A 25,298-nucleotide genomic window follows, 5' to 3' on the forward strand; every position below is an offset into this window, starting at 1 on the left:
TCGCAATCGAGGCTTCGCCTTTAGGGGTAAACTGCGACTTTTTACTCCGGCGAAGTCACGTTACGTCATGTTGACCTGGGCCGATCCCGAACACTGTGCAGTCCAGCACAGTGTCTCAAAGAGTTCTGCCAGGAGGCCAGAATGGGAGAAACTGGCTTGGTCGTGTCTGTGGCCGAATGGAAACTGGCGCGTGCGCACGGGCTGTAGCTGGTACAATGTGACGCAGCGAACGTGCGAGCCGTCTTAAAGAAACCGTTAGCGTAGGCGCGAGAGAAACGTGCGTGGCCTAACGGTTAGAGCATTGTGCGTGTTCGATCTCGCCACCGGACAGTTATTTTTCATTGAAGTTCAGAAAGTAGCAGAGGCCTACTTACCGCAGATTGCCTGGGATGAGCCAAACAATGTATCGCATTATAAAAAGAAAACAATTTCCTGAATTTCCTGATCACACATGAGGTGCTTTAGCATCGAGCTACCACGTCCGGCTCACGTCAGCGGCAAGTTGTCTTTTTTGGACTTTAATTTTCCTCAGTATTTTTACATTTCGTTTAAGAAGCACGGCTAATTTTTCTGATGCTTTTCCTGCCACCATTGTGAGTAACAAAAAAAATCATCCTCTCGTATCGCTGGTCACTGTCTTGGGAATTACATGTTTAGGGTATATGCTATCGTACGGTTATCAGCAGAGGAGGATGTTTGTGTGCGCAGGTCTCAGCTTCGTGAAATTACCCGTAGAGTGCTTAGCCGATAACGGGGTCCTTCTCAGGCCGAGCCAAAAAGAGGCCTTGCGAGAGTCGATGACCTATGGAGGACTCGCTTGTTCTAAATGGGCAAGGGACTTTCAGCTGACGTGAACGCCGGTGGGATGCCCTATAGCCTGAGCTAAATCGATCTTCTTATTTGCTTGATTCGAACTTGCAGCTTTTTCTCTCATTCTGTCACCTGTGCTAAGCACTAATTCGCAGTATATAATCCGCAACATCTCTTGGATATTTGGCTATTTTTGTCCCACAAGGTAAGCGAAACTGGCCTTTATTGGTTCGCTGATTACCGCTGCCTGGAGGCAGCTATCATCGACTCGTGCGTATGTCGCTAGATCAAAACTTTAGTTGGGACTAGTTGGTCCATTACTCTAAGGACACAGAAACGGCGCGGAACAAGGACGTCTACCGCATTAAAGTATGTATAAAACGCACGCACTGGGCGCCACGCTACGGTGGCTAACGGCGTAAGTTTAGTAACACCGTGAGAAGAGACAAAAACATTACTTCGTAGAGTTTCTTGGTGCCCGAAGTTGATTTCTTCCTAGTATAAATTTTTTTAGTTCTCTCAACAGTAGCAGTTCTAGGAGTACTAAGCAAAAAAGTCGCAGTTTCGAACAAAAGGCGAAGCATCGGTTGCGATAACAAATTAGTGGACAGCTATATTAAGTACGGATAGTAGTTTTATCGGCTGTATAAACTTGTAAACATAGACACACTAACTAAACTAACAAGCACGATGTCCCGTGCGCACAAGCAAACATGAGCGCATCTCACTCGATGACCGCAGAAAGTCGCTGCCAAAACGCTGGAGTGAGTCAGCGCGGCTGCAGCGAGCGACTTCGTGCCGGCACTCGCATGAACGCCATCTTAGCCGCGAAAAAACAGGAGGGTCAACTCTGCCCCGGCCGCGCAGATACCTTGCAAGATAGCGGCTGTATCTTGCAAGAAATTCGCCTAGAGTATACATATAATTGCTATCCCAATAAAATAAAAAGTTACATTATGGCATTTTACGTCCTGGAGGCACAATTTGTCAATGAGTAGGGTGCCTCATTGCGCGCGCGATGGTTGATATAGCTTTTAGGGATGACATAGTTAATGTCTACGGATTAATTTTATTAAGCGAAGTTCTTTTTTTCACGTGCGCCCCCAATGCTCAGTACCTGAGAACGACAAGAAGTGTAATAGCTGACGAGTTTGGAGAAACGACAGGAGTTTACGAGACAGGCTGCGTTTTAATGCGATTAGCATTCTTCTTTGCCTACTTCTGGCAGATTTAGTCTATATTTCTATAGCCTCCTTGCGCGGACCTCGAGTGACCCAACTAGTCTACTAGGTTTGGTCACTAGGTATGTGGCCGTGAATCTGTCGGGGCTGTTAGATCGTCGTCATTCCTGCCTCGTCATCCGACTCTCATCAAGCTGTCGTCGTCATCCCTCATGCCGCTTCGTCATTACGAGTGCCATCGTCATCAATTGCGAAACTTCTTCCTTATCGCTTCATCGTCATACCGCCTTCGTGGTTTCATCGAAGTCGTTCCATCGAAATCATGTTGTCGTCATTCAGCTGTGATTGTGGCACCGTCATTACGCTGTCACCAAAGAGTCGCCGTCATGCATTCGATGTCGTACCCTCGTCGAAATGCCACTGTCGTCATTCAAGCTTCGTCACCCTATTCTCGTCATGCCGTTGTTGTACCACCGCCATCATTTCAGAATCATGTTGTCGTCATGCCGTCACGTTCATGGTTGGCCCTGGCGAGTGAGTGTCATAGCAAAGTGCGCCGATCCCGGAGACGGTGAATACGGCCTATAGCTGGAGCAATATAAATCAGACCACTAAATATTCTGAATAAAGGTGCCTTCGGCGAGACTGTTTATCTCGACACTGCTCAAGTGCTAATCGCCGACAGTCCTCGTGAGATGGGTTCTGCTGGAATGTTTCTCGTGGTCAGCGCCAAAACAACAGTGCCAAACGTCATACGATGCCCGATATATATATATATATATATATATATATATATATATATATATATATATATACTGGGAGTGCCAGGTCATGTTATTTTACTAAAACAGTATGCCTCCAGGCATCGATCTATGTCTTACAAAAGTGAAGCAATAAGTCGAGAACAAAGTAAAGGATGTCGATTAAACTCACACGGACCATGTACTGCGATTGAAAGCGTACATGGGAAGGTTACCCATGAGGTCTACACCCTTCAGCAGAATTTCATTGAAATGTGCCAGTGTACGCATGTAATTCGATCCTCATTCATCGCCTTTTTAATCTGTGTATGCTTAGTTTTCGGCGTCATTTAATGGCTACTGACCTTTGCGAAGGATCGAGCCTTATATCGCGATGTTTATATCGATACACTTAGTTATCCTCTATTTCTCATCCGATGCTTCTGAACGGACTAATACATGTCAACTGCGGCATAGTTTTCATACCACTCTAAACAAATACTGTCTGGTGAAATCTAACTAGCAATCGGTAGTGAGAATGTTTCGTAACGACGTGTAGCATGAGTTGTCCTCTCAATTTGTTATATCTTCCTCTTCCGAGTATGAGTATTTTATTCATTTTCACATACTGCAGCTCGAAAGGCCCAGTACAGACCACATCATCAAATCAATTCAAAATAGCAAAACGCAGAAGGAATATTGCTCATACAATAAAATTCTCACTATATTTGAAAATTGGCACATTAAGATATATCTTAAAATGAAAAAAAAAGAAAACACTTGACGTTGGCACAAAACGGCTCCTAATTAAAGGGAAAATGCTACAAAGGAAAGCCATATGGGCTCCTCGACAGAAAAGCATCGTAGTTGAAGAAAAATTCGTCCTGGTCCGGGACTCGAACCCGGGACTGCAGCCTATCCGGGGCAGCCGCTCTACCATGTGAGCCAACCAGGCGGCTAGCAGATGGCAGGGCGAAGTCGAATTTATCAACAACTCGAAGCAAAAGCACGTGTTTGACGTAATAGTTCAGCGGAAACCCGCTAGGTGGGGAGAAGTAATTAAAGGGAGAATGAGACATCCACCCAATCGTAGCAATTGTGTGGATGGAATAAAATCAAACACGTGCTTTTGCTTCGAGTTGTTGATAAATTCGACTTCGCCCGCCATCTGCTAGCCGCCTGGCTAGCTCATATGGTAGAGCGGCTGCCCCGGAAAGGTGGTGGTCCAGGGTTCGAGTCCCGGACCAGGACGAAATTTTCTTCAACTACGAGGCTTTTCTTTCGAGGAGCCCGTATGGGGTTTCCTTTGTAGCATTTGCTCCAATTGGGTGGATGTCTCATTTTCCCTTTAATTACTTCTCTCCACCTAGCGGGTTCCCACTGAACTATTACGTCAAAACGGTTCCTACTATTATGATCAAATGCAGAGGAACATAAGATACATGGAGATATTTTTTGTTTAAATTCTGAATGAACATGTTATCAATACTCAGTCATAAATACTGGATTATTTTTAAGGAAGTTAGGAATTTGGTAGTGCATGTGTCGTGGTTCTTATGCCCATGCCACACGGGCACAGTAAAATGCGCTTTGAGTGAGTGCACTTGGCGGCTAGTGTCATTCGCAGGTTGCTACACGAGAACGCTTCGTGACACTCGCTGCAGAGCGCACTCACCGGCGAGTGTGTTCGGCGAACTCACTTCGCGGCGGCGAAGTGTGTAGCCTCGTTAGCAATGTGTAAAAAAATAAGTAAAGCATTATTGAAAGAAGAGTCAGGAGTAATTTTTAATAACATTCTTTTAAAGTGCTAACGTTACAAGATAATAAAATGTGCCACACCGCAAAAAAAAAAAAAAAGAAAAAGAAAGGAACAGCAAAAAACTACTCTCGCTCTTGGGCTGTTCACAAGCACGCCGGGTAATGGCCGCGCAGTTTGGCGGGTCGAGTCGTTCTAACTGTTGCTGGTCAAGTTGCCGTCGTTGCCGGCGCTTGTAAAGGTGGATTGTAAACGTTGTTTCTAATAATAATGAACTGTTTTCGTGCACACGTTTTTGCATTAACAAATATATGCTTTCCCGTCTGACTCCCGATCGCCATCAATTTGAAAGAACACTTTTCTTTCTCGTGTATCAGCGCGCCGCTAAAGTGACACTGAGCACGCTGAAGTGCACTCGCTCGAAGTGCACTTTACTCTGCCCGTGTGGCACGGGTATTCCAGCTTGAAGTGAAGCTTGCACACTTGCAACTGAATAAAAAGTATCTGAACAATTATTAACAGATAGCAGGCCACTAAATTGGACTATGTGTAAAATTGGGTACTACGATGTGGTCACAGAATATAACTAAAATCAATGCGAAGGTAAACGTACTAAGCTGTCAAAATACAAGGGTTTTGTATGTTACGATCAAAGTGTACACTTCATAAAAATGTGAAGCAGCTAAGCTGGGAATAAGACATTTCCAGCCGCGGCATGTAACAGAGCGGCTGGATCATACTTATCCGCATTGAAAATTGAAGATCGATTAACTGACGACTGTACAGGCTGGTTTTGCGGGTCTCCATCGTCCGAATCATATTTGGTGATCCCACATCCTCAAATTTACCGCTGTTCTAGCAGAATTCAAGCATTAATTTGAGGACGAAACAGAATTGCCACGTCGACGTCGTTCACGGCACAGCTACCGAAACGATCCCAAGATGCGCACCTTGTCAGAAACATAATCGTGAATAGCGAGAAAACTGCGATGACAAACCTTGCGATCTCGTATCGTACGAATGTCTGTATCATCTCGGTGGATTGGTCGTTCCCACTTGGCTCATCGCCATTTGGGGAAGGAAAAAACGCGGACGTTGGTGCCGTTGTTGTAGTTGCCACGACAGTTCGGCGCGCGGCATAACCTGTGTTGCAGGTAGTTTGGCGTCTCAAAGCTTCACTTCCAGCACAGCGGGCAAACCAGGAAACACCGAGACATCGTGTGCAAGTAGCGCACGCGATATGTCAAAATCTGCAAAGCACACTGACCCCCCCCCCCCCCCCCCCCAAATCAGCTCTAAACAGGCGTCCAAACCAAGCGCGGCCTGCTCATCAATGCCCCCTGATATCGGTCAATGAAACTTGGCTTGGGCCCGGGCTAGTTAGTACATAGTATTTTAAGGTGGAAAAACGGTAGGCGACCCTAATCTTCTACTTAGATGTCTCTTAGTGGCACTCCCACCTCGGCGTTTTTGTTCGGTGCATTCGTGTGAGGTAATCAGTGATTTCTAATCAATTATAATTATTCCAGACAATTCAGTAACTCAACTTGTAACTAACCTTATGCTCTGCCATCATATCTATAATGAAACCCATGAATTTTGTACTGTACGATTTTTTTTTCTATTTTTTCTGAATTTTGTCCCCGGTCGTCTCAGGAGGTGAACCGGAAGTGCTGCGCAAGAAACAAGAGTGTCATTCGATGCTCGTGCAAAAAAAAAAAAAAAAAGTCAGCACAAACACCCAGGACGACCGCAAAAAAAGAGACAAGACAAGCACTGACGCTGAGGAGCAGTTGATTTATTCTTCTTACAACAACGCATATATATATATATATACGGGACCTGATAGGGGTTGAACGCATGAGGTTCAAGGCTCCAGCACCTCCACCAGTGTCGCAACGTCAAAAATAGAGGTCGCACAGCCCTGATCAAGAGGAATAGCAGCAGGTCGCCTTTTTAATACAGTGCGCTACTGCGACTTCTTCTTCTTCACCGCGCCATGGATAAAAACGCGCATGCCAGCTGGCATAGTCCTCCTCTTCATCGGAGTACAGGCGCGGCAATATATACTCTTAACCACACATGCGCACGCATAACAAAACATACAAATACTCATGTCACACCATATCCAGTTACCGTTATCCAGATACATGAAATTAAATTCGGTATCACTGATGCAGTCACCTGCTTTTCTTCTTTATGTGATAAAATTCAAAGGCCAGCCGCGCGTGTTCATTTTCGCTTCTGCCGAGAATCGACGTATCATAAAACCGTGGTGCACAAATGCGGCAAGAATTAAGATGGGGCACAAGGCGTGTACCTTTGTCTACGTCATTTCTTTCTTTTTTTCGCATGTTCCCTGAGTCGCTTACTAATACATCACCCTGTGTTCCCGATGTAAGTCTTTCCACATGAGAGAAGGAAGGCATAAACCACATCGATGGTGCATGGGATGTAGGTGATTCCGTGCCTGATTTGGCATCCACGCCCGCTGTCACCGCAAGTGCTGGAGCGCAGCTTAGCAAGTTTGTTCGACACAGATAGCGCCAGAGGCACGCCTTGCTCTTCATTCAATGAGAGACTTTGGGAACATAAGGCATCGCTACAGGCCTCAACGGTTCACGTTCGGCCACTGCCCTCTTTCTGGTTTTTCTTTTCTAAATCAGCGCCTCGGCAACGGCTGTCAGAAGCGATATAGGGAAACATGCTGCCAGAAGTCGGTGTACCTGATTTCAGTGATGGAAGTGCTGTTCCTATTGCTTCAAACTGCTACAAAAGAGAAATGCTGCTACACGCTGCTCCAAACTATCATTTTTGTTAGTAATTGCTCCAAACCTGCTCCGAAACTGCGCTGGGAAATTCAATCTCATACTGATTACCAACTGCTGCTGTGGCAACTTTGAGATGTGACTGATTACTTTTACATTGTGATGCTCAGATTTATCGGCTTTGATCTCATTTCTGCCACAAGAATGGCATTTAAATATATAGATCATTTAGCCGTATTTTTCAACTTGACATGCAGACTGTTTTGTTGAAATGTGAAGGTGACTGAGATTAATTTGATTTCACGCCGATTATGAACTGCTGCTTTGGCAACGGTTATATGTGGTCGTAGTTACTTTTATAAATTCGTGCTCAGATTTACCAGTTTGATCTCAATTCTGCCACAAGTACTTGTATTTTAAATATATAACTCATTTTACTGTGCGTTTGAGAATCATCCATCTTCTTAATTGTTTGTGTCTTGCAACTTGCGTTGATTATTCTACGTGCACGATGCTTCATAATAAATATTTATGAGATGCTTCGGTGATGCTTCTAACTGCAGGAGTCGTATGGCATATTTTGGCACCGGCCCCGAAAACACCAATAGCTTCTAAAACAAGCATTTTTTTCTGCTCCGAAAACATTTATAATGACTTGTCCAAAGTGCAATGTTTCCTGCTCCGAAATCTGATCCCAAAATTAAAATGTCGCTTCCATCACTCTGATTGCCAAAGCTTTCCTGCATCTTATGCACACACTGTTTAAGCCGACCGTCAGTCCGTGGAGCGTGTAAAAAAAACATCGCTGCGCAATGAGTCGCCTGGGTTGCCTAGCAGCCACCTCGCGGAGCGGCGTGTGCTTCGCCTCCTCTCCGTGCCGTGCACATGTTGCCTTCACATGGGACGTTAAGGGGAGGGAAGGAAAGCATGCGCGCGGTGCGCGCATGCTTTCCTTCCCTCTCCTTAACGTCTCTCTCCTTAACGTCCCTCTCCTTAACGTTCCCTCTCCTTAACGTCCCTCTCCTTATCGTTCCCTCTCCTTAACCGCACCAGCAAGGCAACGCGCAGAGCTGCTGCCGACGCCGTCCGCGTTTCCCCGTTTCCCCGCGTTCGCTCCGAATCCGCGCGGTGCCCATCACTGGAGCAGGCGCCTCTGGCGGCGGCTCGGCATTTCGATCAGCCACGCCCCGACAAGTGTGGAGGTGCAGCTTGGCTGTTACGTCACCGGGGAGATAAAGCTCGGAGCCACCGCGACGGCCCACAAAGACCCACTTAGTACTTTTCACGAAATAATCTCACACTATAGGGACGGCAGGAGGTTTTTTCCTCCCCCCCCCCCCCCCCTTCATCAGAAGCTGAACCGAGCTCAGGCAGTCACATTAAGAGTGATTCAAACGAAATCTTATCCCACACCTTTTGTGCTTAACAAAATTGACCAGGAGTTTCCCGCGGCATGTAAAAGTTGTGACACACTTCGTGTCTATTGGATCATATGTTCTGGCTGTGCTCCAACCAAAGGGCTTTGGACCTCAACAGTGAGGAGGACTGGAGTCGACGTATATCCAGCGAAGTCCTCCAAGATCAACTCCTGGCCGTCCGGAGAGCTCACGACATCAGGAAAGCCTTTCGCTTACCGGTGCCTACGTGGGCGGAGCCACCGACTTAACCTGGGGGCTTTTGTCCTCGGGCCCTAGTTTATCTGGACCAAAATAAAGTTCTTGCCATGCCATGCCACCGCGACGGCGGCAGAACTCTCGTTGACTCTGTGGCGAGTACATGTACCCTTGACATGGGACGACCAAAGAAGATCCAGACACCCGAAGACGAAGCCGCTCATCTTCAAGCGCGTCGTCGTGCGGCCAAGCGAGAATCTGCGCGTCGGCGGCGAGCCGATTCGGAATACCGTGCCTAGCAGCACTTAGCATTTCCTAGCAAAACTTAGCCAAGCCTAGTAAAACCTGGAAGAAGCTAGGTCGATCACCAGCTCCGCTGTTTACTCCAGCCTTGCACCACTAGGGCAAGCTGCCCACGATTTATTTTTTCTTTTTTTGCGCTTGTGACCAGCTTTGGCGAATAGGGGCGCCAGCGGCGTGTTCAATCAGATGCGCAACTCTGCTCCCCAAGGGAACTCCAGCCGCGTACGACGCCGCGCGCTCCCGCCAGGGCAGCTGTATATCTTGAAAGCCATCTGCGGCGTTGGCAGACTCTGGGCTGTGTTTTCGCGGCTTAGTTCGCGTTGATGCGAGCGGTATTTTGACAGCGTCTTTCCGCGGTCATCGAGTGAGACGCGTTCATGTTTGCTTGTGCGTGCGTGACACTATGCTTGTTAATTTAGTTAGTATGCCTATAGTTTATACTTACAGTTTATAGAAAGCCTACAAGTTTATACGACGGATAGAACTACTATCGTTAGTTCGTATACCTGTTCACTAGTTTGTTATCACAATCCATGCTACGCTTTTCGGACGAAACTGCGACTTTTTCTTCACCCTGTGGCGATAATGAAGTTAGAGATTACGAGATGGACCGACTACATTGGAAATCGTTGTTTCGTCAATGACAACCGTGGTCGTTGTCAGTGTAGCATATTGAAGGGACGCACGGACAGGGCAAACCGAATTTTGAGCACATGATTGCTGTCGCAGTAATAATTGGAGTAAGGTATATGGCCTGGTCCGTTCTAACCGTGCACGTGCAGGACCGTGAAAATTTAAGCACTACTGTTCATATTTGTGCCACAGGCATTAATAATAGATCTGAGAGCTTCCTTTGAAACATTGTTGCCTGTTAGTCGCAGGGTAGGGAACTTATCGATAAGATATGACTCGATATTTTCTGTCTCTGGGAGAACGAAATTGTTGCTGAAAATATGAAGTTTATTGTCTTCTTGCGTTAAACTTAAATTGTTACTTGGCTCAATCACAATGCTCAGCGAAAGTGTAAGCGCTTCTTTCCTCCTTCCACACACGCGCGCGCGTTGAGCATTTATCACTGAGAACATCTCGCCCTGACTGTGAAAGTACCTAGGGTCTCTTAAATAGCTGCAAGCTCACAGTACACGTTCGTATTTTTCCAGATAGCGTGCCACCCATTGCTTCGTCGAGGCGGCCACTCGAGTCGCTCAGGCGCCTATCATCCCTCCTGGGTGCAGGGCGATATCAGAGCACTTCTCGTGCACAGCTGCAGGCGAGCAGACGTTCTTCTCTTCGGTGCAAGGCACGCCATGGGACCCATCCGAAATCCCGTCATCAAGTTTTCTCAGGTGGGAGCGCAGAGACTCTCCTTTGCCAGCCTCGCATCGCTCTTCACGCTACTATGAAAATGTCCTCGAACGCTATCTGAGCTCCTGAAGCACATATTCGAGGCTTTCGCAATCTTTTTTTTTTTTTTTTCATTTTTCCCGTCGTCCCACTGAAAATGGTCAGTGATCGATAATATACTTTCATGACGAGTGATAGCAAAGGAAACGAGACAAATGAGCCGTACTATCATAATATAGTTGAACACATTGCTGCGTTAAATTACTGCACCTTATCGTCAGCGGGACTTGGCATTGCGAGCACTTCGCAATTTGAAAACCGGGAGGACATATTTTCGGCATACATCGCTGGTAAATATTTAGAACACGTATTTTATTTTTATACTCGAGCTATCCAAGTCGACTCCCCGTCTTAGCTAAACTTACTTGTTTAAACTTGCGAAATATTTATTACGTTAAAGTTGGCGCTATGACTTCGAAGCATATCGCGCAATTTCTCTACGGCATATATTATCATGACCACTAATTTTTATGGTAATCTAATCAGAATGTCTAGCGACCTGAAAAACCTGGAAAAGTTACAGAACTTTTTAGCACTTGAAAAAGTCAGGGGATTGTCGGGAATGTCTTTACTTCAATGACTAAGGCCACGAAAAATGACTGATTTAACTGCCCAAGTAGCAAACGTATGTAATTCCATTATCCCGCAAAGGTAATAGGCTCCCTGCAGCACTGCAAATAAGTTTTTTCTGCGGAACAATTGTGTTTGGAATTTGCAATTGGTTCGTAAACTACGTGCAGCACAGTGGCTTGTGGCCCAACGCGAGCGCACGCTTAGCCCCTTTGTTTACGCACTTCCAAGACTTCCGTGGTACAACACGCGGGGCTTACCGTTTAGTAAATCACATTGTATGTCGCGATGATACATATCCTCCTGAGAGGTGAATACAGCTATGAGACATTTCAAGGTGGTCTTTATTGTCTACTGTTATGTTACAAATGCGAAAAAGAATTTTTTAAAATTTAAATACCACGCTTAGATGCCAAAAGCTGCATCTCCATGTACGCGAAAAAAAAAAATACTTATCTCCTCGTGTTTGCTGTGGTAAAAAGTGCATTTTATTGCCTAAACGCAGAGATTGAACTATGTGTAGTGCATTGCCATGTTTTATTCATTTATTTCAGACATACTGCCAATCCCAACGGGGATTTTAGCAGGGAGGGCAGACATATAAGTATATTACACAGGTGTAAAAAGGTTGAACATGTCACAAATAAGAATTGGAGTAATTACAAAAGGGTGTAGTTGCGCGTACAATAGTTTAACAAGCACATAGGGTATAACATGTATAATGAATGAAGCATTTTACGGGAGTTCTCAGTATTTTCACACAATCTTAGTGATTTTGAAACACACCTTAAGGTTGCTTTCCACCGTCTGGGACGACACAAAGGTCTAGATAAATTTAGTGTAAAATTTCTCGAAAGCGGATGACACCAATATGAGTAAACCATTTCTTTACAGTTACACATGCACCATACTTCATATCCAGAATGAATATATTGCGTAATCACTTCCGAGTGAATTTCTAAAAGAAATGATAGCAATGTGCAATGTACGTTTTGTACAAGGGGTCCTAGGAGGATATGTATAGCGGCAGGCGCGAACCTACGATCCAACCTTGTATGTAGCCGGTGTACAGGCCAACGATGAACCGAAATTTTTGTTCGCCGCGAATCATTTTTTAATGCTGATAGCATTCTTAAGATTGTCAGCCCATTCCAGCTAGGTAAGCCAACCAAAATTACGAGCCGATCCCGAAGATAGCGTGCTCTAAAAAGGTGCCGCTCTTCAGTGAACCTCTTTGATGCCAACCTGGTGCGGACTTCGAGGCGACACCGCGAGGTGTCCAGCGTGTCCAGACCATGTGACTGAGGCAGCAGGACCCGATGAAATCCCAATACAGCTAATCAAAAACCTCGGTCCAAAAAGCAAGGCACTGCTGACTAATGCCATAGAGCAAGTGATTAGAACAAAGAACATTCCCGTTGGATGGCGTGAAAGCAAGATGAATCTCAACTACAAAGGCAAGGGAGATAAGGATAAGACGAGCTCGTACAGGCCAGTTACAGTGACGTCGGTGATATATAGAATGGCAATGCAAGCCATAAAATTAGAACTGTCGAAGTGGGTGGAGGAAAACGATGTATTGGGGGAACTACAGAATGGGTTCAGGCCAGGCAGACGCTTAGAAGACAATATGTTTGTACTAACTCAGTGCATAGAGATTTCAGTAGCTCAGAAAAGACCGTTATGGATAGCATTTCTAGATATTAAAGGAGCTTATGACAACGTAGACAGGGAATTGTTGTGGGATATTCTTCAATACGAAGGCATAGATGACGATTTCGTGGAGCTGCTGAGAGAGATATATCGAGACAACCAAGTACAAGTGGCATGGGAAGGCCGAAAAGGAAATGAAATGGTGGGAATTCACCAAGGATTGAAGCAAGGATGCCCACTGTCACCATTGTTGTTCACGCTTTACGTCAAGGGTTGCCACAGCTGTCCCCGATTCGTCGTCGGCGCGAAGTCGATCGACGGGGTAGACAAGCTGGTTGGTCGTTCCGTACGCAAGCGAGCACAGTGAAAAGAGTCAGAGTCGGGAGTAAACAAAAAAACAAGATATTTATCGGCTGATAAATATACACAAGTTCATAAAATAAAATAATAAGAAAAAAACACAAGACAGACTAACACACCTGAACTTAATATCACACAATGATGAAGACCAATAAATACGAGCAATTAACAGAACATATACATATGAAACATGGCGCGGATCAGATATACAAGAATACACTTAACAGTATTTCACTAAAGCAAAGTTCAAAAGAAATCAAAGTTCAAAAGAAAACAAATGGTGTCATACGCATTTCCGGGCAGCATCAGCAAGTCCATAAACCGTGGAAGTCGGTGCACAAAGCTTTCCCGAAGAAGGCTGGCGGTCCGATCTTGTCGAGGTGGATGCGAATTGCTGAGCTGGGGTTCCCGGGAGTCTAGATTGGACGTCTTCTCTCAAGCAGGTTGAGCTAACTTGAGGCGAACTACCGTGAGCTTCGTTGCAGACGCTGGTTTGACGTCTCGTACGTCAACAAGTTCCTCGGCGTTCCGACGTGGCCAGGCGGCCCAGGCGATACTGGACGGCACTAGCCCCCCAACGGCTTCTCAGCAGCGCATAGGTTCAGCTTCTAGACTAATCAGCAGGGCCCAAAACATGCGCTTAAATAGCCTCTCCTTTCCCTAGTTCCCTAGGTAGGGAAACTGCTGCTATGTTCTCCGAATTCAGCTCCCTTAGCTCCCAACCATGTTGGCCGCGCCCTTTCACCATGGACCGCAGATTATCCTCTCTCCCAATGTCAAGGGCCAAGGTCGAGCCCGGCACTACCACGTGGCCGTACACGCACGCTTCGGGGTCCGTAATCGGCGTGTCGCGTCTGGAATCGAGATGGCAGCCCGAGCGGCCACGACGCTTTTGACGCCCGTAATTCGGCGTGTCGATTTCGAATGCATTATACGCTGCACAGTCAGGAGCCCACGTTTTTGACGCTCGTAATTCGGCGTGTCGTTAACCAGCGTCCAAACCATTCGAAAATATGCCGCTCCGTGACAAGGGTATAGAAAGACGACTGGAAAACAGCGAATTAGGTTTTGATTTATCCTACATGCGTAACGGACAAATGGTGCAACAGAAGGTCCCCGGACGGATGTACGCAGACGACATAGTGCTACTAGCGGACAATAAAAAAGATTTACAGATACTTGCGAATATCTGTGGGAATGCAGCGACAAATCTAGGCCTTAAGTTTAGCACAGAGAAATCAGGAATTATGATCTTTAGTGAACACACGAGTAACTTCGCCGTGTCAATTCAACAGCAAGTAATACCCATAGTGAAGCAATATAAGTACCTCGGCGTACACATAAACGAAGGAAAGAATTACTCAAACAACCACCAAGATAATCTTAAATAAAGGGCAAGCGGAATGCAGCAATAATGAAACACAGAACACTGTGGGGCCACAATAAGTATGAGGTGGTGCGTGGAATCTGGAAAGGAGTAATGGTGCCAGCGCTAACATTCGCAAATGCCATTATATGCTTAAAATCGGATATATTGGCGGCAGGAGCGTAGCCAGAAATTTTTATCGGAGGGGGGGGGGGGGGGGGGGCAAGCTTAATTTTGCTTTCCTCTACGTCACGTGATCGATAATAAATATCGGTAGTTTAAGCAGACTCTATACATGTATATCAAAGACATGGGACCGCCCCCCCCCCCCCCCCCCCCTCGCGTGTGCGTGTCCTTGTGAAGAAATTCAGTAAAAAGTAAGCTCAGTAAATACAGTAAGTACGACAGGTACAGTGGGCGTTTGGAGCAACGGTCTCTCATCGCGCCACTGAATGGACCAGTCTTCGAAAACGCATCATTGAGACGACCCGCTCGATCGGAGAAGACATCATTAATTGTTAATTTCCGTTAAGCGTAGATGGCGTCGTCCTCGTCGGGGCGAAGTGCGTTTCACAAGTCAAGGACGGCTATACGCGTGAAAATGCACGTGTGACCAGGCTATAACTACTCCCATAGCAATAGCTTGTTCGCTGCGTCTTTGCGCTAGAAAACCTAAATACGCGCAAAAACGAGTAAGGCTTTTTTTTTTTTTTCGAAGCTTTCGTCGCCCTGCTCCCTCATACGAGAGGGTTGCATTTCCTGCGGCAAGTGCATGGGCCGCTGTGTCTTCCGCTGTGTGCGAGCGTGCAGCCGTCATTTGCCTTTACGTCAACAGATTCAGAATTGTACAGGATATTTCACCGCACACCATAGATATGGCATATGTACGCATTTTAAGTAGTGCGTGCAACTCATTTCTGCTTCACTTACGCCGGTGCAAACAGGAAGCGGCCTTGTACCTCACAGAATCTCGACTGATTGGTGTACTAGTGATGCTGGAATGAACTCCGGTCTTGTTCAGTGCATGTCCACATAATGAATTTCTCAGGACGCGGGAACTCCGACGAGAACTGTCAGCGCCTGCAACAAGAGTTTACTTACGCTGTACTGCGCACAGCAGTAATTCATGCTTGTCGGCTGTCTGTTTCGTGCATTCTGTTGCGAGTCGGTGGAATTTCACTGCTGTCATGAACCCCTTCGTGTGTACATTGCTGGTTTGGGATTCCACAACAAAACAGCAACTACCAGCCTTCCGTAATTGCTGGTTTGAGATTCAACACAACAGTAATTACCAGCCTTCCGTAGGGACGCAATCGCAAACAAGAGACGTTGCTCGCGCAGATTAAACCTACGTTCACACTTGGGAAGCGGCAAGCGGGCGGAAAGGCCAAAGCGGCCGGAAAATTTTTTCCGCGCCTGTCCAAGTTGTTCACATTTGTTTTGCTACCGCCGCGGCCGCCGCTGCCGTTTTCGTCCAGATCCATATAGTCTGCGTACGTTTGTCGGCGTTGTGGCGCTCATTATCGCATTATTTCGAGCGGTATGTTCATTCTTTGACCCACGTACCGTCATCAAAAGTGATCATTTTACGCAAGAGAGAGAGAATAAACATCTTTAATGTGTAAGTGCAGCTTTGGAGAGGCTTCCTCATTCCAGAATGCCTTGAGCTCGGGCCGCGTCCGGGGCCCTCGCAATCAGCCGTTGCTGATCTTCGAGGTCGGAGCTGGCCAAGGCTCTTTCCCAAAGCTCGTTCGTTTGGTAAGAGTTCGGAGGATTGAGTGGTGCCTCTCTGCAACCCCCTACTATGTGCCTGAGGGACCCGGGCTCTGCTCAGAAGCGGCATTGCGGAGAGAATTGTGTAGGGGCTATGAGGTGGTTTCTGGTTGGGTGGGGGAATGTGTTAACCTGTAGAGCTCGGAGGAATCACTCCTGCTCTCTAGGTAGTGACTTGTGTGGGGGTGCATATGTTCTGCGGGTTAGCTTGTAGTGTTGTGTGACGTCTTGGTATGAGACTAGAGGGTGCATGCACTCGGGTTCAGATTCCTCGGCGTCGGCTCGGTGGGTCAAATATCGAGCCACGTGGTTGGCGACCTCGTTGCCAGGAATGCCGTGATGAGCTGGCGCCCAGATGATTATGACTGATCATTTTACGCAACTTCGCGTGTCATCTGCGACCTTCGGTAAATTCCTCGTTGGCGTTCCGTAATTCTTCTCACACAGGCGCGGTAGCGCTGAGTCACTGGTTGGTGCCTATAGGCGTGATAATATTTCTTTAATAGCTTTTATTTACAAGTTGTAATAACATTTCATCATTTCGTATTGTCGGCGCCTCCAGGACACCAAAGGGGCAACGGGAACACCACAGCTAAAACCCAGGCTGGCCCTTGTGTTGGTGCTCGCCAAAGCCTGCGCGTCCTACGTGAGACCTACGCTCCCAATCTATCGTCGCGACGAGAAAAGCACCCCGCGACTTCTGCAACATACCGTACAGGTGCGAGGAGAATCATGGAGCGCCAACGAGGAATCTGCCTAACTATTGTCTGCCGTGGAAGTGGAAGAAATGGCTTTATACTTCTACCTACTTGTTTTCTAGAAATGGACAATGAATAAAGGGAAGACGCGGACACCTCGGAAACGGCGGTGGTGGGTTCGCCTGGCTTTGCAAAAGCGCGAGAAGTTGGGTCACGCCAAGGCTTCGTTGCCGCACCTCAGGTCGCGCGACGTTGAATACTATCGCGAGTATTGCTGACAGTACGTTTTAGTGCCACTCTTGTCGTAGAGCAAGGGCTGGTTCTTGATCGCGTCGATCAGCATTACAGCCTACACTTTTGGTGCCATTGTCAATTTTACGACCGGTTGTTTACATGCTAGTGTAGCTTCTAGTGAAGAAGAACGACTTTCCGCCGCGTTTCCGCTTCGTCATGGCGAAAAAAACGGCCCGAGACCGATTTGGCTCGCAGCCTGTTTTTCTGCCTGTTTTGCCGCCGAGGCGGGCGGATTATTGCAAGATTTTGCCGCTTCCTACAGCTTCGAGACCAAGTGTGAACGTAGCCTAAGATCCTGCGCAAACGCGGCCTAACCGGCACCTGAAGGGAAGCGGCGGAAATGTATGCCGGAGATTTCGACCACCTGGGGTCTTTAACGTGCACCTAAATCTAAGTAAACGGGCCTCGAGCATTTTCGCCTTCATCTAAAATGCGGCTGCCGCATTTGTTGCTTCATTTGTTGCGCATTTGTTGCTTCAGAATGCGGCCGCCACATTCTCGCCCAAAAGATCACAGAGTGTCAAAGCCTTGACAAACACCGTGACAGTTTTTTCCATATGCAGACATGATTCGCTGTAAATTACCAACCCAAACGGAAGCGCCCAGGAATGAAATTGTGATATTAGCACCGGTTTCTTGAATTATGTCAGCGCGAAGCGACGCGAACAAAGGGTGGGTAAGGAGGGGGGGGATTTCGGGGGGGGGGGGGGTTGAACCCCCCCAACCTCCCCCCTGGCTACGCCCCTGATTGGCGGGTTTGGAAGTTAACCAAAGATCAGTAGGCCGGTTGGCTTTGGGAGCCCACGGTAATACCACAAATGAGGCAGTGCAGGGTGACATGGGTTGGGCCTCTTTTGAAATCAGAGAAGCACAGAGCAAAATTAGTTTTGAAGAAAGGCTCAGGAACATGGATAAAAATAAATGGGCGGCTAAAGTGCACAAGTATCTCTACATGAAAAGCGTGGACAGAGAATGGAGGAAAAGGTCAAGGAAGTTGGCAACCAAGTACAGGATAATCGAAACTGTAAATAGACAACCAGGGGTCATCAGGAAGAAAGTGAGGGAAATAGAGACCGTGAATTGGACGCAAAGAATGGAAACAAAAAGGACAATGGAGATTTACAAGAATGAGAAGAAAGAAATTAGAAGGGAAAATCTGTACGATAACACAAAGGGCAGTGCCTTGCTATTTGAGGCTCGAGCCAGTTGCCTAAGGACGAAAACATATCGGAACAAATATTCGGAACTAGATGAGACATGTGCATGCTGCAGTAAAGATCCAGAAACCACTCAGCACATCCTGATGGAATGCGACAGGATCCACCCAGCGAGAACCGTAGGTAACGTGCAACTCCCAGAAGCGCTTGGTTTCAAAGTGGAAGGAAAAATAAACAGATCAGCCGTAGAGATCAGCAAGAGACGATTGGAGTACTGGTGGGAAAAAAGCAGGGAAAAGATGGATACGACCTGATCTCTTAAAATTATAGGCAGCGGCACAAGGTAAATTTTTGAAAAAAATAATAATGAGAGGTATACAAAAATGCTAGGTAAAGAACATGTATAGTACACCTGATTAAATCAAGCAGGCTAGGTGACTATTTGTCGCCGCCCCGTTTCAAAGGGGATGCCAATAAATCATCATCATCATCATCATCATCATCATCATCATCATCCTCATCATCATGTTTTATTGGAATGCGAACAAATCTGTCCAGCTGCCAGTCTAGGCTCCTTGAAGCCCTTGGGTTCAGGGATAGCGGGGGGAATGTAAACATGTCCGCTATAGAGATTAGTAAGAGGCAGTGGGAGGTTTGGTGACAGAAATGTAGGGAGACAACGGAAACGTACAGAAACAGAGTTCCCAGTAATGGTTCAAAACGTTTGATGCCTGGAATTCTTTGTAGTTGTGTGCTTTCCCAAAAATAACGGCAGGACATTAGGCAAAATAATAACAAGAGTTTGGTGGCGCAACCCACCACCCCGTTTCGAAGGGGACGCTCATAGCATCCATGCATCCATTCCATCCAGAAATGCAAGACCGCCTGCAGTACACGCCTCATACATGACGCGTTTCGGCTATTTTGCATATACTCGGATATTCATCGTAGACAAGTTCGGCCCGAATTACTTAAAATAAATGCCTAGGATTTCTCTGCCTAGTCCAAGCCAAGGTCAGAGCAAGGTCACTTGCAAGGGAGCGCCAATATTGTCCCAGAAAAATGTGGTCCAATCCCGGAGCTCGAAAAAGCCGCTGGAAATTGAGCAAAGAAACATCGGATAGAATTAAGGTGGCCCGCGGCGGCGCAGATGTTAGCTCCAACACCGTCGTCGTCATTTCACTGCCTTCGCGAGGTACCGTTTTTGCTTCGTAATCACTGCCTTGTCGTCGTGCCATGGTGTCGTCAACCCTTCGTGGTTACGCCGTCGTCTTGATTCCGCCATCCCTTTGTCGTCGTGTCATTGTCAACACGCAGTCATATAACTTTGTAATAATTGCAACATCCCATCGGCACCACGTTGTCGTCGTCACTGCAGCGTCATGATCGCCATGCAGCCGCAGTGGTGGCCCAACTGCGCCATTCGCGCCACTTTGCTCCGGAGAGCGCCATTGTCACGGAGAGCGCCATTCGCGCTCTCCGTGACAGCGTGCGTCCCCGCACGCTTCCGCTCGGGCATACGGCGCGCGGCGAAGATTTTATCTATACGGAACCTCACGGCGACGGCGACGGCAGAAATCCGGTGAAAGTGTCCATATAATTGCTATCGCAATAAAAATGGCAGTCTCCCCGGAAAATCTACGGGCGCGGTGGTCGGCCACGCTACTCAGCTCAGAACTCCTAGACCAACTTTGGGCCGTCCAGCGAGCCATGGATGCCGTGCGGGAGCAACAGCTCCCATGGCCATCTAGGCGGCCCCAGGCCCGGGCCTCCCAATCGCCGGATTTCAAATAAAGTTATGTCACTCACTCACAAGTTCCTGTCACTCATTCACAAGTTCATGTCACTCATTCACAAGGAGCCTCGCTAACAGATCGGCAACGTTTTCCTACTATGTTCAAGAAAATGTTTCAGGGCCTCTTTAGAATTATAAAAAGAAATGAAGAGAATAAGAAAAAAACACGAAGAAATGAAGAAAGACAAGGCATTACGTACTTCATTCATTCTTGTTTATAAGAGGTGGCGCTTTGTGGAAGCACGGGTGCACGAGACGTAGCTTCGCATCGCATGGATTCCAGTATGTGCGTTGGATGTGCGTAATTCTTTTTCTACTGCTGAGTGACGCCACCTAGCTCCCTCATGTTCATACTTCGTGATATCACAAACATTACTCAATGATCAACACATCGCGAAAATAAGTCACAAGGTGCTGCATTCACGCGTCGCTGCGATTACTTCTTTCGTGTAAATGATGCCGAACGCTTTTCCTGATGTTCTTGTAACACGAAGAGGTAAGAAAATTGAAACGAGTTTGTCGAACGGAGGGTACGACGATCACACTGTTGCGTGCGGGAAGACATTATGCGCTCGACACGTGCAGTGACTGATCTCATCACAGCGCAAGAGCTACAACGCAAGGTCAAATGGTTTTGTATGTCGTCACAAAACCCATACGCCTACGAAACAGGCATTATCCACGCCGCACGCTCACAGGTAAGCGCGTAGTGGCTAGCAGGAGGCGCGTTGCGCCGTCTACACTTTAATTCACACTGTGCGTGGTCGTGGTAGCGGTCGCTCTTCGTATAACGCATGCTATTGACCCTTTGCGCGGCGCAGTTTACTCTAGAGGAACGAGATGGCGCTTTCGGCGGCGCGCCATACGTTGCCTCAGCGAATGCGCACGAATACGAAACCATTGCTGCTTCTGACCTTCTACTGTGCGATCAGATGTCGGAAATGCAACTGGGTGTTCGCTAATGCACTGTGCCCAATTCATGCTGCAAAATGTGTAACGATAAAGGGTGTGGGGATCGAGGTGCCTTCCCGCGCCTCGTCCCTGAGCTCGCGCCTGGCGCTTTGCTCGATCCCCGGAACCGCCGCCGTAACGGCAACATGGCGGACATGGCGAGCGCGCCGGACCTACTTTCCCGCGCAAACCGCGCTTCTCCCCCCCGGGATTGGACTTGCCCCGCGAGACACGTCACCGGGACGCGCCCTGATTGGCCTCCCGCGCGGCGGCCCCCCGGGCACCCTCTCCACCCGAGCTCTCGTCCGCTGAGCGCTTCCTCGCCGCGAGAGAGGCTCACAGGCTCGCAACGAGGTGGTTACATGAGACCTTTGTTCTCGCGACTCCTCGTTATCGCGCTTGGCAGACCGCTACCCGGTTAGCCCTAGCGCAGCGGGCGCGCGTACTCGATCGGTCTTGCGGCGAGCCTTGGCCCGTAAGCACCGTGACGGTAGCACTGAGCTGTACCTTGGGTGAATAAACCCGTGTTTGTTGGCGATCTGACTCCGGAGCCTTCTCTGCGCCGTGTCGTAGAGTCGACGAACCCTGCCGTAGCGTCTTTGTGCGTTGCGGAGTGGAGGAACGTCGTGCCTTTTCCTGACCGTCGCTCGTAGGGTAAGGCTTGTGCAAACCCATCTCCACATAACTGGCGCCCAACGTGGTTTCGGCATGGCATCAGAGCAGGCCCCTTCACGGCCCTCGTTCCTGCCTGACCCCCTGGCTGCGGACTTATCGTCCTTCGGAGCGAGCGACACCGATAGCACGAGGTAGGTTCGCCTTCGCGACCCTATGCTTTCGGCCACCGGGAGCGATCCCTTCCTTGGAGCGCCCTAGGTGATGTCGACAGCTCGGATGTGTACGCTAGTCCTATATAGCCACGCCAGTTACGGGTTTTATCAATTGTTTGAGACGCGCGGGGAGCAGGTGCCTACTAGCCCCTCCAGCGTGCTGTCTCCGCTCGCTGGCCTTTGTCTCGAGCTCAGTTGTGCCCAACGTTATCTCAGTCGGTAGAGCATGAGACTCTTAATCTCAGGGTCGTGGGTTCGAGCCCCACGTTGGGCGCCAGTTATGTGGAGATGGGTTCGCACAAGGCTTACCCTACGAGCGACGGTCAGGAAAGGGCACGACGCTCCTCCACTCCGCAACGCACAAAGGCGCTACGGCAGGGTTCGTCGACTCTCCGACACGGCGCAGAGAAGGCTCCGGAGTCAGATTGCCAACAAACACGGGTTTATTCACCCAAGGTACAGCTCAGTGCTACAGTCACGGCGCTTACGGGCCAAGGCTCGCCGCAAGACCGATCGAGTACGCGCGCCCGCTGCGCTAGGGCTAACCGGGTAGCGGTCCGCCAAGCGCGATAACGAGGAGTCGCGAGAACAACGGTCTCATGTAACCACCTCGTTGCGAGCCTGTGAGCCGCTGCCGCGGCGAGGAAGCGCTCAGCGGACGACAGCTCGGGTGGAGAGGGTGCCCGGGGGCCGCCGCGCGGGAGGCCAATCAGGGCGCGTCCCGGTGACGTGTCTCGCGGGGCAAGTCCAATTCCGAGGGGGAGAAGCACGGTTTGCGCGGGAAAGTAAGTCCGGCGCGCTAGCCGTGTCCGCCATGTTGCCGTTACGGCGGCGCTTCCCGGGGATCGAGCTAAGCGCCACGCGCGAGCCGGGGGACGAGGCGCGAGGAGGCACCTCGATCCCCACAAGGGAAGACGTGTGCAGTAGTTAGCAGCAAAAATAGTGATTCGCATATTAAAGAATGGAATCAACCTGTGTCGTCACTGCTACATAAGGACTGCCTGTGTTGCTGGCCCTTCGCAATGCACGGCATTCCTCGAGGATAAAAAGAAAAGATAATTCATCCGCCAGCGCTGTATAGCTTACCTCCAAAGAAAGGACATCAACTCCGGAACGTCGGCACTTAAGAGTGAGCACCGCTCGTTACAAAAGGAAGTAGCGCCACTTACTGGCATAGTAAGTTTCTCGCACCTCATCTACACACATCCACCCCTACTCGCACGCAAACTTACGCCCACCCTATCGAGAACGAATCAATAATAAGTGAATGGGCAATGCTCCAGCCATTAGGAGTAATAAGTGAGCCTTCATTTACAGTGATTCAAAAGCCGCTATAAAACGTTTTGATAAAGGCTACGCAGCTGGAGTTGCAGCTAAACTATTTGAAAACATTAGGATTAGGAGAACAGAAATCCGATGGTTTCCTGCGCATATGGGGAAAGTGGACGAGACTCGGGTAAACCTTAACGAGGTTGTGCATGACTTGGCACGAGGACTTGCTAACCGTGATAGCCATAACCGAGCCGTTCACCATCAGGCCGCTGGTAATATAGAGATCATTTAATAACTTATAATGAGATACACACACTCACTTGAATCAATGTGCCAAAGAATGAGTGATGGTGACTACACCGACAAGACACGAATGTTGGAAGCTGAATGTTCCGTGACGGTCGACAGAGTAAGCGAGGGACTAGCGATAATACGTCTTTGTTACAAGCTACCACAAAGTACAGAAAATTTACATTCCAAGCTTTGTGTGCATGCAGCAAGAACAAATTTATCTTAGCAGAGCACACCCGCGAGCGATTAGGCTGAAAATAAACAATCAGATAATGGCCGCAACGAGGAACTTTACTGAGTCAGAAACATGACCAGCCGCTGCTTCAAAATGTTTGCCAAATGAAGAATGAAGAGCACACTGATCCTGATATAATTCAGCAGCGGGAAGTTTAAACAGCTTGGAACACATTTCTAGCCCCGCTTTTAGTACAAGCACCGTATACGCTGCTCACGCCGTTTGGACAAGGCTTAATTCACTCTAAAAGCACTTACATGTCCTCAAAAGCTGTGGCCAAAGCTTCCTGTCGTCCACACAGTCACTGTCTACGATATGCGTCGAAACGGAGGTTTGCTGCGCCGCACCGGCGTCACGCGCTTGCATTGTAAACACGGAGGCAGCTGAGGCAAGCAATAGACGCGTCACCACATGATCAAACATGGCAGCACCCACACAAGCGCCGGGAAAAGGGTCAATAGGAATTTTGTTTCCGACCATCGTGATCATTATTTTGTAAAAAGCGGTAAACAATATGAAATAACGATGGGACTGGAAAGGTGGTTTTCCCTCTGCTTTCGTTAGCATTACCTCGCAACTTTTATACTGTAAAATTCAGAGCCCTTTCCCTGTCGAGAAAATGAGGGTAAGCGAAGGTTGTGGCAAGATGACGGAGTCGCAGGCGTTCCGCTTCGTTTGCCCTAAACACAGGGCCGTCGGCTCTTGGCTGACATTTCGCCTGGGCATCGGAATCCCTCACGCTTGAACCGGCACGTCGACGGCGAGCCCCTTCCCGAGCGATTTCGCGACACCGTTGCTCAAACGCAGCCTGCTTGCTCCTCGACGGAACGCACCACACGCTGCCTTCCCATCCTGACGCCGAAACTGATCTGAGGCGACGGAAGTCCGGCGGAGCGCGCGCCAACCCCCTTCCCTTTCCCTCCCCGCGACATACCAAACGACCCTGATTGGTCGCGCGCGTCAGGTGTTGCAACGCCGGTACAGCTTTCACCGCATCTGCTCTTTCATTCTTCTTTCTTTCTTGTCCCTGGCTCATACCCGCATATTCATTTCATTTTATTACCTTAAAGACCCCATTGAAGGGGTATTACATAAGGGGTGGGTACATACATACAAAAATTGAAAGCCATATTTTATTACAATGCAAGTTCAGCAACAAAGTAAGTTCTACGCCTGATCCCGCACTAACAGCATCCTAAAACTTGTAAGGAGCCGAGAACCATGAACAAAAAATTGGCCGCATATCTGCTTGCTTCGCTGCAAATAACGTCGAAAGACGATACTCCTAATTCTGCCTCCCCTGACACATAACACCCTCTCTTCTCCACTCTCCCACCCCTCACGCTCTTCCCCTCTCCTCTCAATCCTCCCATGATGGATGCAATGGGGGTTTTGCTGAATTCAAGTTTCCCGCGTTCGTCCTGCTCTCGCGCCATCTGTTGGGACCTTTTATATCGTGGTCCCAGCACGCGCCGAGGCCA

At 48.4% G+C, this 25,298-nt stretch overlaps 1 protein-coding gene across 1 annotated transcript in view; it reads left to right on the top strand.

Moving 5' to 3' along the window:
* Positions 1 to 10,372: 10,372 nt before the first annotated feature.
* Positions 10,373 to 25,298, top strand: part of LOC119464423 (aldehyde dehydrogenase 1A1) — a 97,328-nt gene continuing 82,402 nt past the window's right edge. Inside the window, exon 1 of the mRNA XM_037725385.2 lies at positions 10,373 to 10,517. Coding sequence (XP_037581313.1) covers positions 10,479 to 10,517 — 39 coding nt within the window. The 5' untranslated portion in view covers positions 10,373 to 10,478. The remainder of the gene's footprint in view (positions 10,518 to 25,298) is intronic.

This window comes from Dermacentor silvarum, chromosome 9, assembly GCF_013339745.2.
Source record: "Dermacentor silvarum isolate Dsil-2018 chromosome 9, BIME_Dsil_1.4, whole genome shotgun sequence".
NCBI classification, from domain to species: Eukaryota; Metazoa; Arthropoda; class Arachnida; order Ixodida; family Ixodidae; genus Dermacentor; species Dermacentor silvarum.